The 15,283-nt window shown below is 35.4% G+C and overlaps 1 protein-coding gene across 6 annotated transcripts in view; it reads left to right on the top strand.

The window, feature by feature from the left end:
• Lcorl (ligand dependent nuclear receptor corepressor like) overlaps positions 1-15,283 on the top strand; it is a 154,853-nt gene that overhangs the window by 71,251 nt on the left and 68,319 nt on the right. For 5 of the 6 annotated variants that reach the window (XM_055624221.1, XM_055624224.1, XM_055624222.1 and 2 more), the window contains one exon: positions 841-970. In XM_055624221.1, the coding sequence (XP_055480196.1) occupies positions 841-970 (130 nt within the window). Of the gene's footprint in view, positions 1-840; positions 971-2,277; positions 2,358-15,283 lie in introns of those variants that run through there. The other variant, XM_055624225.1, reaches the window with a different exon arrangement.

Below are 15,283 nucleotides of genomic sequence, written 5' to 3'. Positions count from 1 at the left end.
TAAAATAATCACACAATTGTAACACAGTTCTTTTTTTTTTAACTTAAGTTGTTCTGATAATTTGTTATTCAGTGAAAATTTAAATACCTGATTTTGTTGAATGAGAAGAATATATCCAATATTTAGTTTAGATTTTTAAGAACTCATTATTTTTTACCTTTCTTCCTTTTTTTATTTATTTTTTATTTTTTTCGATTTAGTTTGGTTTTCTTTGTATCTGTTTTTTAGTACTTTCTGCCTCATGAGCTTCACTTTATGTCAGGTTGGTATTTAGGTATCCAAGGGAATGCTTGGAGACCTAGTTTATATATGACCACTCTACAGTCTGGTTTCTTAGCAATTGTTAGTAAGGAGACAGTATACTACTATCTGAAACCCTTTCACTGCTTTTAACGTCTTTTGGCTATCAGAAATATTTCCTGTGTTAATGATGAAATATGGGCATCTTCTTGTATGGTGAGAAATCCTGATTCCTTATCTGTTATGATGAGCAGAGCTGAGAAGAATTTTAAGCTCCTCTGCTTTGTTAAACCTCTGGCAGGATTACTTCACTGGCATGCATATAGTAAAATTTTCATTGGTGCCTGCTCACCCTCACCCCATTCCCCAACACGCACATATTTTATCATAGTTTTGGTAAGGAATAAGGCTATTTTGGTCTCCTGCTATAAGTACATTTGTTTTTCCCCCCTGAATTTTATCACAGATTTTATATTCTTTTGATATAATCTGATATTTTATAAAAGGCAGAACTGAATTTTAAAACAATTTTGACATATTTAATTGGGGCTGAGGTTTTAATGAAGAGTAATTCGGTATGTTCCTTTCTTATAATTTTAGGAGTGTATACCATCTCTTGATTCTTCACAGTCAACGCCAACAGAGGAGCTGTCATCTCAGGGCCAGTCCCACACTGAGAAGATTGAATGCCAAGCAGAACATTACCTAAATGCACTCTTTCGAAAGAAAGGTAATACTGCCGTGCTTTGTCATTTAAATTTTTCTCGTGGAAGAGTTGTTTGTTTTTTAATATGTCAGTCCCTGCTTTATTCTTAATTGCTTCCTTCTTTGTCCTAATAAGGTCAATAAGATAATCAGTCCATTTGTTCTCAACATCCTATTCTCAAATTTCTCCTTCATGGGCACCTTTCAAAATATTTATGTGCTTCTCACTTCCATTATTTTATTGCTATTCTCAAGTCTTTAAAAAGTGTTAGACAATGAAGAAGCTATAGATATGTTATGTTGCAGACCTATCCCTAGTAATGTATCTCTTACATCCTTTGCCAGCTGGCTTACTACTTGAGTATTTGTCAGCTTGAGTATGCATGGTTGACATAAAAAGTCTGTTCTGAATTTGTCTGTTTGGCGTATCCAAATGTATCTTGTTTCACTTATTCCCATACTTGACACACATCTATAAGGCAAAAGCAGTTTTTATATTTAAAGTGCTTGGGAAAATTGTAGTCTTTCATGCTTTGTACCTAATTGTTCCCATGGTTGTAGGTTGTCTGTTCTCAACCCCCACATGGATGTTTGGAGAAAGGATCATATGTGTTTGTGTGGGTTTAAGTTACCTTTTTATCTTCAACTTCTAGAGATTGAGAGAGTACTGCTTATATCCCTAGGTTGGTGTTGATTCTGTTCTACTCCTCTTTAAAATTAGGTTCAAGCATATATTTTTTTGCTAAATTCATATTTTAACAATATTAAATATTAATATTAAAAGTACTGTTTACTTTTGAGACTCTCATTTAGTTGATAATTTTTTGTTCTTTGTGTTTATGAGAATACTGATTACAAAAGTCACTAGTGTAATAAAAAAGCCAAAACAGTTACATTTTGAAAACATGGAAATAACCTAAAAAACAACAACAACAACAAAAAAAAAACCCTTTCCTTGTTTGCTACTAAAATAAATGTTGGAGAATTTGTATTATTTTTAAAAAGAATATTTCTTTTCAATTTCTAATTGGAGTCAATGTTAAAGTATCGTGCATTTTTTAAAAAAAATTATAGCATGTTAATTTAGAAAAGGCTGTTCTGCAGTTTGTTTATAATACTTAGATGTTAGACTTGTATCACTAAGGATTAAAATTAACACACATGCAGTATAGTTTGGTTTATTTGGAATTAATTTTTTATTTTTTGAGTCATTTATAATGGTAGTAAGTAGAACTGTCAATATGAATAGCTTTCAGGTTTCTATAGTATGGAGTTAGCCTATGCTCCGTTGCTTTGTTAAGAATAATCAGTAAACACTTGGTACCATTTCAGCTGATTCAAGCATCTGGGTCTCCAAGAGGTCTCCTACCAATAGTTGGGTGAGTGTTGTTGGATATTTAGTGACCTCTTGATTTGGGAATTTCTTAGTATTCTTTAAGATCTTTTGAAAGATTGCAGAGATTTTAAATGAAAGATTCTTATTGAACTTTTGCTTTATTTCAGGTTTTGTCTTTGATAATGTCTTTATATGTAATACATCACCTTTTTCTAGATTTAGCTAGGATTTTGTTTTTGTTGTTGCTGTTTCATTATGTTTCTTCAATAGAACTATTTTAGAAATTTCCAGAATTGTTTAACTAGAAGGAGGACAGAAAATAATAGCTTTTCATGGTATTAATTCTTAGCTCATCTTTTTAAAACAAATGTAATTAACTATAAGATAATAGGCAATAAATATGTTTTTAAAGACAGGAAATATATGAGGCTTTGGCAGATAAGCCATTGACGAAGTGTTCTTTTCCTGAAATTTTTCTTATTTTGTTAATTTTTAGATACCCTGGATATTAACAGCAATAGTATCGATACTTTACCACTTAATGTGAGCAATAGCCTTATATTGATCATCTTATCAAAATGTAAAGTAAGATGTTAATACTCTATTCTAACTTACTGTATTTTCTAATTTAGAATTTTGAGAGTTATGTTAATGATAAATATGAACTATTATTATTTGGATTAATAATGTCATCAAATAAGATTTTTACACCTGTTAGTCACTTTTCTCATTTCAGTGTAAAAACTACTTAAGAGAGGGAAGGCTTATTTGACTCACTATTTCTGAAGATTTTAGTCCTTCGTGGTGGAAAAGGCATGAAGGCTGAAGAAACTCTAGATTTTAGAGTTCTGCATAGGAAAATAAGGCATAGCTCCTCACACAGCAGCCAGGCAAAGAAGCAAAGAGTGGGACCAAAAGCTGGGCTGTAGGCCTTAAAGGCCTGTCCTTCCTCACCCACTTTCTGCTCCTACTTCTAAGTTTTCCACAACAATACCACCATCTAGAGACCGCATGTTGAAAGACTCAAGCCTAAATACATGAATACAGCATGCTTAGTCTGTCTCATGTTACTTGTATGCTTATGATTTTAGGACTGATCACTTGGTATTAGATAGCCAATTTGGGCACTGTTCCCTGTAAAAGACTATTTTCCCACTCCCTCAGCATTGCTTAGTTACCTGTAGTAGTTTTGTTGTTGTTTTTATAGGATTGAGCCCACAAAATCTCCCCTCCATGTTAGCATGTCTGTTGGTGCTGTTCTTGTTTAGGCCATGTTGATGAGACTTTATGGGTGTGGCTTCTCCAGCATTTCTAGGAGATAAAATTTCACAGCAAACTTTCTATTCCTCTGGCTTTTGCACTGTTTTTCACTCCCCCTTTCACAATGATCCCTGAGCTTTAGGTGTAGGAATTGTGTTGTAGATGTATCGGTTATGACTATACTCCACAACTCTGCATTTTGTTGTTTTCTATAATTGGTCTCCACCTATTGCAAAGGAAAGTTACCTCATTGGAGGGTGAGAAGTACACATCTGTGGGTATCAGGATAAATATTTAGAATGTAGTTAGAATTATGCTGATTTAGTAAAGTAGAAGTTATAGGTTCTCAGTTTTCCTCCAAGATCCATGACTTCACTAGCCCCAGCTAGTTGTCTAGGTTTCCAACCAAGAATAACTCTCCCTTGTTGAATGGACCTTAAGTCCAGTCAGAGGGCTATTGGTTACCACCAAGATATATATGCCACTATTGTGCTCCTAGAGATACCGTGCCATGCTGGTCATTGCTGTAATTCATAGAAGTCATAGCTGGGTAGGACTGTCGATTGCTGTCCTCCCTTGCAAGCTTGCATGCCACCTTCTGGTACCATGAATGCTAGTTCTCAGGCAGAAGGCTTTCAGGTCAGAGCCGGGTCAGATCCACAGGGTCCTGTATCCAAAATATATGGTGCCTTCAGCAATAAGGACTTACCTTCAATCTTCTGGAGGCAACTGTGGACAGCAGCAATAGCCTGTGTTTTGGTATTCTCTTAGACAACCCTGAGCAACGTCTCATGCCTAGTGTTACAGGTTTTGTTAGTCCATGGCTCTTGGGGAGAGCACTGTCAGTCCAAATGAAAACTTGCATTTGAACTCTGTATGTAGTACATCTGTACACAGGCTTGCGAGTATCAGATATGAACTTAGGTAGATGTGGCTCCTTGTCACTTTTTCTGACAAACTTAACTGTCATTTTACTTCCTTGTTCCTTCTGTATTAATCTTTTCCCTTCTCCCTAATTAAAGCCCCCTCTGAGAAAGTATTTCTTGAATGAATAAGTTATTAATAAAATAAATTATGTTTAGTTATCTAAGTTTTTCATAAGTATTGAATGGTACTGTTACTTCATTTTTATTAAAAGAAATTATTTAGCACCTGTATGTATAAAGTTTGCTTTTATTATTATTTTTTTAGTTAAGTGTTACTCTGTGTAGTATGAACATCAAGCTATGGTTTCATTGTGTTTTTATAGTGCTAGGACACAAACCCAAGGCCTGACCTACGCTGGGCAAGCAGTCAATGAACTATATTCCTAATCCTTAATCCATTTTGTTATTTTAATTTTAATTTTTTGTTTTTTAGATTATATTTAAAAATAACATGGGTATGTATATGCATATATATTCATGTAATCCGTTTTTTTTTTGTGTGTATATGAACATAATCCTCTAGATAGAAATGACCTTGTCAAACATTTTCATGTAAACTAAATTATATTTTAGATTTTAGGTTCACTCTCTCTGATCACATAAAGTATGAACATCATTGCTGTATGATTCCAGAACATGGAATATGCTGCTCTCTTATTTTTTTAGTTAAGCTTGCCTAAATTGGACAAAGTATGTACATAGTAGCTGAATCATATTGGTGGATGTACAACAAATGAAAATATCCTTCATCAAACTGATTTTCCTGTTTTACTTTTTATTCCCATACACCCCTAGCAACCACTTACCTATTGTTCTGGAGTAGCATATAGTCCCTCAAAAAATATTTAATGATTAACTTGATTGGTTATTTGAAATCTCTACTAATGAGCACATTCACCTTAAATTTAATAATAGCCAAATTTTACATGTAAAGTTTTCCATGTCTTTCCCATTCATACTTTTGAAGCTCTCTATACGATAGCATGAAACAAATGTTAAATCAGTTTATTGAAAGTAGATTATGACTGATGCAGAACATGTGATTTCTTGGAAATTTAGTTATTTATATGCTTATATTTCTTTATCCAAATTTAGGCATCTTTGTGTTATTATAAATTTACATGACTCATTTAGGCCATGGAATCTCTATCCATGGTGTTCTTTTGTGATATCATTGTGCCATATTTTGAATTTTCTTTATATCAATTGTGTTTTTACTTTCAAGATACTATTTTATTGCAATAAAATAATCCACTATTCACATTGTTATTTTCATGAAAGCGATCTTTCATGTTTTTTTCATTATATCTATTGCCACACTTGTAAAATTCTCAGATGAGGGGTGTGTGTTTGTGTGTGTGTGTGTGTGTGTGTGTGTGTGTGTGTTTGTGTTTATAGTGGTTGCTTAGAATCCCTGAAAAGTAAGATAAGGAGCTAAAACTAAGAGACTGTGGATACTATACAATACAAAAGTAACCTTTAAAAAGCCGTAAGATTCCCATTATACCCTTAATTTCTTTCTACCTTTTTTATAACTTATTTTGTATACTGGTAGGCACTAAACGAGTGCCTTGAGTATATGAGACAAACTGTATTCTGAGCTACATGCCCAGCCGTAAACTCTTTAATTTCCAGAGTCAGGGACACCACCGTGGCCTGCTTCACCCATCAAGTGTTTGACTTTGTTAATCACTCCTCCCTTAAAAAATACTTGGCTTCCCTGATTTTTTACAGCATTGTTTCCTTCCAGTTCCCTTAGATCCCTGAACATTGTCTTTGTCTTTGTACTCTTTTTCTCTTGTGGTGAATTCAATAAATAAATGAGAGAATGAATAAATTGGAGTAAAGACATTTTTCCTCCTTAGAAAAAAATAAAATTTATTGTGTCTATGTATGTTTATCAGTGCACTTGTGCTATAGTATGCATGGGTCAGAGGTGGACAATTTGTAGGAATGGTTTCTCTCTTTATACCATGTAGACCCTGGGGATCAAATGTAGGTCAGCAGACTTGAAGGCAGCTGTCTTTCCTCAATGAGACATCTTATTGGCCTACCTTTTCCCATTATTCTGAATTCATTCCTGTAATGTTCTCTTCTAAAGCTAAAACTTCAGCCACCTTTTAATTTCATCTGTTTTCACTACATAATCTTACCTAATTCTTTAGCTTTAAGACCTCGTTTTTGATTTGTTAAAAATTTAGTTGCTAGTCCTGATTGTTTTAAGCTGTTTTACTTAATTTATATATATTAAAATATTTATTACAGTTTATTCACTTTGTATCCCAGCTATAGCCCCTCCCTTATTCCCGCCCAATCCCTCTCTCCCTCACACATCTCCTCCTGTGCCCCTCTCCAAGTCCACTCATAGAGGAAGTCCTCTTCCCCTTCCATCTGACCCTAGCCTATCAGGGTCTTCTCAGGACTGTCTGCACTGTCTTCCTCTGTGACCTGGTAAGGCTGCTCCCCCCTCAGGAGGAGGTGATCAACGAGCCAGCCACTGAATTCATGCCAGATACAGACCCTGTTCTCCTTACTATGGAACCCACTTGGATACTGAGCTGCCATGGGCTACATCTGAGCAGGGGTTCTAGGTTATGTCCATGCATGGTCCTTGGCTGGAGTATCTAAGCTGTTTTATTTTATGTGTAGGTGGGTATGTGTGTGTGTGTATAGGTGCTCACAGAGGTCAGAAGAGAGCATCAAATCTCCTGGAGCTGGAGTAAGCAGATATTGTAAACTTCTTACCACGGATGCTGGGAACTAAACTCTGGTCCTCTGCAAGAGCAGAAAGCCCTCTTTCAGCTGTTCAGTCTCTTTTCAGACCCTTGTCCTGGTTGCTCTCAGGCTCATATTTGTATCGACATCTTTCTAGGTATAGGCCACATGACACGTAGGAGGCACTATGTGTCACAGAAGTTTCAATTACTCTTTTTAACTCTCCTACATCCCCTTTCCTATGCCATAGATTCCTTTCCTGTATACCACCAGAAAATAGTAGTAGTTTTCATTTCTATGTTATGCTTTAGTTTATTTGCCTCTTCTGTTAAACCATAAACTCTTTCATGCCCTGTTTTATTTAATTCTTTCCCTGTATTAAACACATAAAATTATCATGTGAGTGAATTTTTTTCTCTCCAATTTCCCAGGAAATGGTAGGCTTTAAAACCTATTGCGTGTGTTGGGTTCTTTTCATAGCTATAACTGATATTCACAGTTCTATTGAAAAGAAACCTCTTACTGACACTTTTTGTAACATACTTTGTCAGGCTCACTCAGCTCTACTTATTCTAATATGAAAATGATTTTTAAAACAATAATAGTTTTTAAATTTTTTGACACTAGTTTTATTTTTAGTGCAAAGGCATGATTACCGTACTTAAAAATCTTGCCTGTGTTTTGCTGCTTAGTACTAGAATCAAAGGCAACTGAAATCCTGTCACATACATAACATTTCACATTCATCTTTTTTGATACATTTAAAATTCTCTTTGAAGGAAGAAATGTTCTACTTTCTCTGAGTCTTCGCCTGTTTTTCTTATTACTTCCACACAAAAATTAAACTTTCTAGATTTCCTAAACCATTACCTATACAAAATGGAGCATGAAGCATATGAACCTTTCCATACAAAGAAAGCATGATAACTAATTAAAATTTGTATCATGTAGGAATTTATTCACTCTTCTACCCAGGTGTAATCCATTTGAAAGGGACTATGAAATAAGTCAACTGTTCTTTTATTAGCTTTAGGTTCTACATTCCACATAAACTGTAGTGATTTCTGTAAATAGAGTACAGTCCTTATGTTTTGAAAATGTGCTTCATAATAAACAGTGATTTTAGGCTGTAGAATATAAATATTGTAACTATACTTGCAGGATATTTGAGTTTCAAGAATAATTTTGACTGTAAAATGATGTCAACTGAGAGCATTAATCTTCATAAACTTTGAACTTTAGAGGCAGAGAATTTTTTAATATTTTATTTAGTATATAAATAAATGCCTAATATGTTGCATATTATTTTAGCCATTTATAAAGCTTTATAAGCACATGCCTCTTTATATTTGGAGAGTGAGCAAAAGGGAGGGAAAGAAAGAGTTATTTCTTCGTATCCATGAGAGACTGATTGTAGAACCCCAACAGATGCAAAACTTCCTACCTGCTCACATATCAAAATGTTTGCAGATAATATTTCCATGTAACACATACAAATACATATAATGTAATGTTTACATACAACCTACGTATATCTTTTGACTTATTTCCTTCCTACAAGAATATTTTCGTATCACTTAGAAATCATAATGCTGTGTAAATAGTTATTAAACAATTGTTAAGGGATGACAAGAAACATATCGGCACATGTTTAATATATTTTTTCTCATAAAGATTTCTGATCCACGCCTTCAATCTAATGATATGTAACCTATAGTATATAAAAGGGCTATTATTCCACTCATTTAATTTAAATAAACATTTTAGTTATAAAATAATCTTTTTTAAAAAATGTGCCTGCACTAGGCTGGTGGTGGTGGTGCACACCTTAAATCCCAGCACTCAGGAAACAGAGGGAGGTGGATCTCTGAGTTTGAGGTCAGCCTTGTCTACAGAGTGAGTTCCAAGACAGCCAGGACAACACAGAGAAACCCTGTCTTAAAAAGAAAAGAAAACAAACAAACAAAAAAACCATGACAAAATGTATGTGTGCACTATATTCTCATCTATGGTATTTATTAGTGATGTGACACAAAGCTTTAGAATGAAACATGTTACACTGCAGTGTAGGACTATTAGGCCGGAGTGGTGAAGTAGAAGTCTGACAAAAAAAAAAAAAAAAAAAAGCCAAACTGAGTATGTAAAAGCCTGTGAGCCCTCGACCCCTCGACCCCTCGACCCTACACAGAGCTAGTTACTTACGGAAAGTCTTCCCCAGGCAAGAGCCTGCTGATTGGTTGTACAGTACCCAAATAAATGCTCAGCTCCTAAAATATCTAGCCACCAGATGTGAATCTGGTGGAAATCAAAAACAGAATTATAGAATTAGGCAAATGCCTCACATAGAAGCCCAGTGGGCAGTGGCCATCAATAGACTATTGTCAGTGGGTAATTTGGATATTTAAAGGAGATATTTATTTTAATTAATATTCATTTTATTATGAAGACAAAGCAAATTAAGTTTAAAGGAGAAATGTATTCTTCAATGAGTAAAATGCTTTGAAGTGCTGGAATAACAACTTTTGATGGCTCAAGAAAAAAAGAAGCTAATAAACCTATAACCAAGCACTGCTAGAACATGAAGATGTTCACAGTGTGCTGTCAAACTGACCTCACTCCCAAATCTGTTGCCCAGGAAATATTTTCAGATTGCTGATATTTCAATCTAAAGGGAATAATCTTATTGGTCTTTCATTGTTAAAGCTGTTAGTTTTACTGTGTGGGTTAATTGTATTATTTGCCAGAATTTTTTTCCTAGATTTTTATTCTACAGATTATACTCTGTATTTTGTCTTTTTTTTTTTTTTTTTTTTTTTTTTTTTTTTTTTTTTTTTTTTTTTAGTTTTGTTGGAGAGAAGAGTCTCACTCTAGCCCACATTAGCCTGAATTTACTTAATGGTCTAGGATGGCCTTGATCCTACTTTAGCCACTCAAGCTACCATGCCTGGCTTTATATTGTGTCTTGATAAGTAGATACTGGATTTTAAAATGTGCAGGCAGTCCCTAGAAGTGTCCCTTGCTTCACCAGACTAAAGAGATAATTAATTTTCCCCTTGTAGTATATTTTTTACTAAGAAGCATAGACAAATTAAAAATTTTAGCAACTGTTTTGTAAGTAAAATGAATTCTACAGAGGTAAGTTATATTATGAAAAGGAATTGTGGGTCACCAAACTCATGATGCTACAAAATCAAATTGCAGGTTTCCTATTTAGTAATTTGTTCACCTGAGAGAACACACACTCCTGTCGAGAACTTTGTTTAAATATGATCCATACAAAATCAAACATCATGAATTCGTGATTTTTTTTTAATGAATAGTAATGTGTATTCTCACATGAAACTTTCAATCTTATCTGGCAATAAATGCATCTTATGTAAGGGTTTTGGTAGTAATCAGTTATGATGGGGGAAAGTCATAGAAAACTCCTGGAATGAAGAAGCTCCTGGCTCAATTGTCAGTCCATTAATGAAAGGGGGAGGGGAGTAGCTTTAAATTCAGTATATGGCAGGTGGGGGACAACTACAAAATATGTGCCCTATGGCACTGTGATCTACCAAGATAGCATCTTAAACTTAATCTGTCTCTACCTCTCTCCTGCCAGACTTACAGGTATGCTCCATAACATCTGGCCAAATAGCATTTTTCGATTGTGATTTAAATAGTCTGTATTGTTTAGTACAGTAACCCTCAAGCCAGCTTTCTGGTCAACACTTGAAACTGTAAAGAGTAAAGAACTGAGTTTTATTCAGTTGCCTGTGGATACTGCTCATATTAGGCAGCACAGATCAACCATCAGAAAGCTCTGCCCTATACTCTTCCTCCTGGCGATTATTGAACCTCCCACTGAAAAGTGTTAGCTTATAATTAAAATAAGATCTTAAACAACTCATTTTAAAGGTAGAAAAAAACAAATTAATTAAAAAACATTAATAGATATAGCTAGTATAAATAGGCAGTTTAATGAGTTTTCCTATCTTCCAAAAATACCTATTATTAAAAGTTGGTCTTTCCTGACTTAAATTACATTTAGAAGTTCCCAAATCATTCAGGCTAACACAAGTTTTACAAACACTCTCGGGATAAAAATGTGGAAAATTATTTCTACAACCATCACAGGCTCTGCATCACTAAGTATATAAGAACATGATATATATATATATATGGAAAGAGAGAGAGAGTAAAAATATCTAATATAAAAAGAAAAAACTTTCTGATATTTCTGGCCCTTGTGCTATAGTGCGTGGGGTGACACAGTTGTCAGTCGAGCCGAGCACTCCACAGTCTTAATCTGTGCACACTGACCGTACTCTAGTACATCTTTCATCCCTTATCAGGGAAGCCTCTTTCTGTATTTGTTGGCAATACACAGACCCAAAGTTTTCAGTTTCTTGCTATCATATAAAAATTCTGTCAATGCAGTTTTCATAGAAGTAGGGTTTTGTTACAAATGCTGTTAACACATGAAATTTTCACATTTCATTTAGCAATGTCATAGCAGCTGAAATTCCATTTTAAAGGAATATCTAAATTAGGTTTGGAGTTTCATAGACTGATTATTTTTTAGCTTTCTCTTACTTATTTAGTTATTTATTTATACAAGGAACTCAAAAGTCTCATGATTTGGTTAATTCTGACCTTTTTATATGACCAACCAGAGAAAACTACTGTCAGCATCTTAAATTTTCATGTGACTGTTTTCATGAGCTATTTGGTATAATTTAATGTTTTCTGTTGGCTGGTTGTATATTGTAACCTCAGCCCACTCACACTGTTTTATAGTTGGTTGACTTCTCAACCCCCAAACACTGAAATAAGTAGTTACCTATGCATATAAACTGTAGTCCAAAAGGTTCATATCACGTGTTTTCTACAACAGTGTGTGCATAGATTCAGGTGTTATGTAAGATACTCACTGAAGCCTTATGTTTGGATGGAAGTATAAAGACAATTCTGTGTAAAGAATCAAAGCCTCCTAGAGAACTGCTTGCTTTCATGGCTTCATATGGAAAAACCACAAGGTAAACTGATTTCTGGAATGTGTTTTTGTTCCTAGAAATTAAGGAAGTTCTCAGTAAAAGAATTAAATTAAAAAGAGCTATTGATGGCAGAGATGAAATATTTGAAAATTAAAATAATGAATTTTATCTTATGAACTGTTTAATAAAATAAGGATGCATGTTTTTGTGCTGATGACATGTGTGGTGGTTTGAATAGGTTTGGACCCCACAGACTTTGAAAGCTTTGAGAAAGAACTTGGACAACAGGGAGTGGTGCTGTTGGGAGATGTGGTCTTGCTGGAAGAAGTGTGTCACTATGGGGGTGGGCTCTGCAGTTTCCTGCGCGCAAGCTCTACCCCGTGTAGAATCAGGGTTTCCTCCAGCACCATGTCTACCTGCACAATGCCTTCTTTCCAGCCATAGCTTCTGAAACGAAAAAGCCAGCCCCAGTGAAATGTTTGCCTTTATAAGAGTTGCCTTGGTCATGGTGTCTCTTCACAGCAGTGAAACCCTAAGACAGAATGTAAGTGAATAAATAAATGAGGAAGAAAGCATAGCTCTTCCTCACAGGAAAACCCCAATTTTTAGAATGCACAGAAAAATGAAAGAAATAAAAATACTTACAATAGCATGGTAATAATTATTGTGCTCAATGAGTAAGTACTAAAATCAGTGAGAAAAATATGTGCTGTGTAGTAAGATTTTTGGTTGCAAACTTCATTCTTTATGTATTCAGAACCACCACACAGATAAACCCTTTGTTTAAGTACTTTTTAAAATAATATCCTTCAGTGAGTTTACTGTTAAGTAACCATTTGTGATAAGTATTTTGTCGTTATTTTTCTATGGACTGTAGTTTTTTACATTTTTTATTACTTGTAATTTTTATTTTTTTATTTAATTTTTATTATAATTTATTCACTTTGTATCCCAGCTGTAGCCCCCTCCCTCATACCCTCCCAATCTCACCCTCCCTCTGTCTTCTCCTTCCATGCCCTTCCCTGAATCCACTGATAGGAGAAGTCCTCCTCCCCTTCCATCTGACCCTAGCCTATCAGGTCTCATCAGGACTGGCTGCATCGTCCTCCTCTGTGGCCTGGTAAGGCTGCTCCCCAATCAGGGGAAGGTGATCAAAGAGCCAGCTCCTGAGTTCATGTCAGAGACAGCCCCTGTTCCCCTTACTAGGGCGCCCACTTGGATACTGAGCTGCCATGAGCTACATCTAGGCAGGAGTTTTAGGTTGTCTCCATGCATGGTCCTTGGTTGGAGCATCAGTTTCAGAAAAGACCCCAGTGCCCAGATGTTTTGGTTCTTTTGCTCTCCTTGTGGAACTCCTGTCCCCTCAGTCTCTCCCTTCTTTCATAAGATTCTCTGCACTCTGCCCAAAGTTTGGCTATGAGTTGCAGCATCTGCTTTGATACCCTGCTGGGTAGAGGTGTCCCAGAAGCAGAAAGACACACATGGTATCACTTACAAGTGGATATTAGCCATATAATACAGGATAATCATACTAAAATCTGTACACCTAAAGAAGCTAAGCAAGAAGTAGGACCCTGGGTTGCCGGGAGCCAAAGCTATCTACTGAAGCCAGTCAAAGCTATCTAGTGGAGCCAAAGCTATCTACTGAAGCCTAAGTCAATTAGTGAGTCAAAGCTATCTAGTGGAGACAAAAGGTGTTTACTAGGTCAAAGCCAAATAGTGAGCAAAGGTCAATTAGTGGAGACCTAAAGCTATTTAGTAAAAGTTATCTAGGACCCTAACTCATGGGTGAGAGACTGTGAGGACATCCGTTTGTTAGAGCATCCATGAGAAAACATCCCTATGGTATCTTGCAAGTACCCTATTTAACACATGAAAGCACTCTTCCTGTCTCCTGCAGCAGCTAATTACCTTCCCTCTTTCCTGCCTTCTCCCTATATAAGTTGGGTTAAAAATTTCTAATAAATGAAGCTTTGATCAGACAAACAGACTTGGCTTCCTTGCGCTTCTCGTCCCCCCCGCCCCATTCCTTCTATTCTCCTCCCTTAGGAACCCACATTGAAGCCCGCAGGCCGGGGCACTGGGTTAGATAGATGCTCAATCCTCATTCAAAAGGCAAATGAGATAGACATTGAAAATGGGAGAAAACAGGGAACAGGACAGGATTAATTTTTATTTTTCAAATTAAAATATGATTACATCACTTTCTTCCCTTTCCTCCCTTTAGAAACTCTAGTATGCTCCACTCTTTCAAATCCATAGCCTCTTTTTCTTTTATTATTAGTGTGTGCGCAACCTTTTTCTGTCCTCTTCTGTTTTCCTTATTCTCTTTTTTTTCAACCCTCTTCCTCCATTCCACCTACCTCCCTTTTTTTAAGTTAAGAAAAAAGTCTTTCCTCTTTGCCACATTGGCTCTGATCTCTTATCTTCCTGCTTTATCCTCTGAGTAGCTATAACTAAAGAGTATATGATCATATTAGAGCCTTGATACTTGATATTTAGTAACTGAATTTTTCTTTCTGAGTCCTTACTAATTAGGATTCTTGATACCTGTTGACCCAAAATGAAAATGAAAGTTGTTTTTCTTTTTTGCTACTTCCTCAGAAAAGAGTTATTAAGACATATCAAGAGATTATTAATAAGGCTTCAGTGAAAATTCTTAGACAAGTTTTTGGGCATATATTATTCCTCTAGGGAAAATTCGTAAATTTTGTCTTGTGAGGTCATAGGGTCACTGAATACTTAAAATGTGTTGACCACGGCCAACATGACACTTCCATTTCCTTAGCAGCACATGAGGGTTCCAAGTTAATCCAGGCCCGTGTCAGCATTGCTGCTGTTGCTGGTACCACTTATTATAATGGGTGTGGATTAAAGTTTTGAGCAAGTTTGTGCACCTTTCTTGTTAAATTATCTGCTTTAGTTACTGGGCCATATTTAACTGAGTTGCCTACTATCATTGGTTATTTGTAAATATTGTTTATAAATTCTCAACAGAAATCCTTTGTCACATAAATATGAATGTTGTATGTTTACTGAATATTCTTTCTTTTACTGAAGTGCTTTATGCCTTATACTTGAGCTGTTGGATAGATTAACATTATATTGTCTAAGGCAGACTA

This window comes from Psammomys obesus, unplaced genomic scaffold (assembly GCF_907164565.1).
Source record: "Psammomys obesus unplaced genomic scaffold, mPsaObe1.curated_primary_1811, whole genome shotgun sequence".
NCBI classification, from domain to species: domain Eukaryota; kingdom Metazoa; phylum Chordata; class Mammalia; order Rodentia; family Muridae; genus Psammomys; species Psammomys obesus.
The sequence above is the reverse complement of the archived record's forward strand: the minus strand, read 5'-3'. Positions and strand labels throughout refer to the sequence as shown.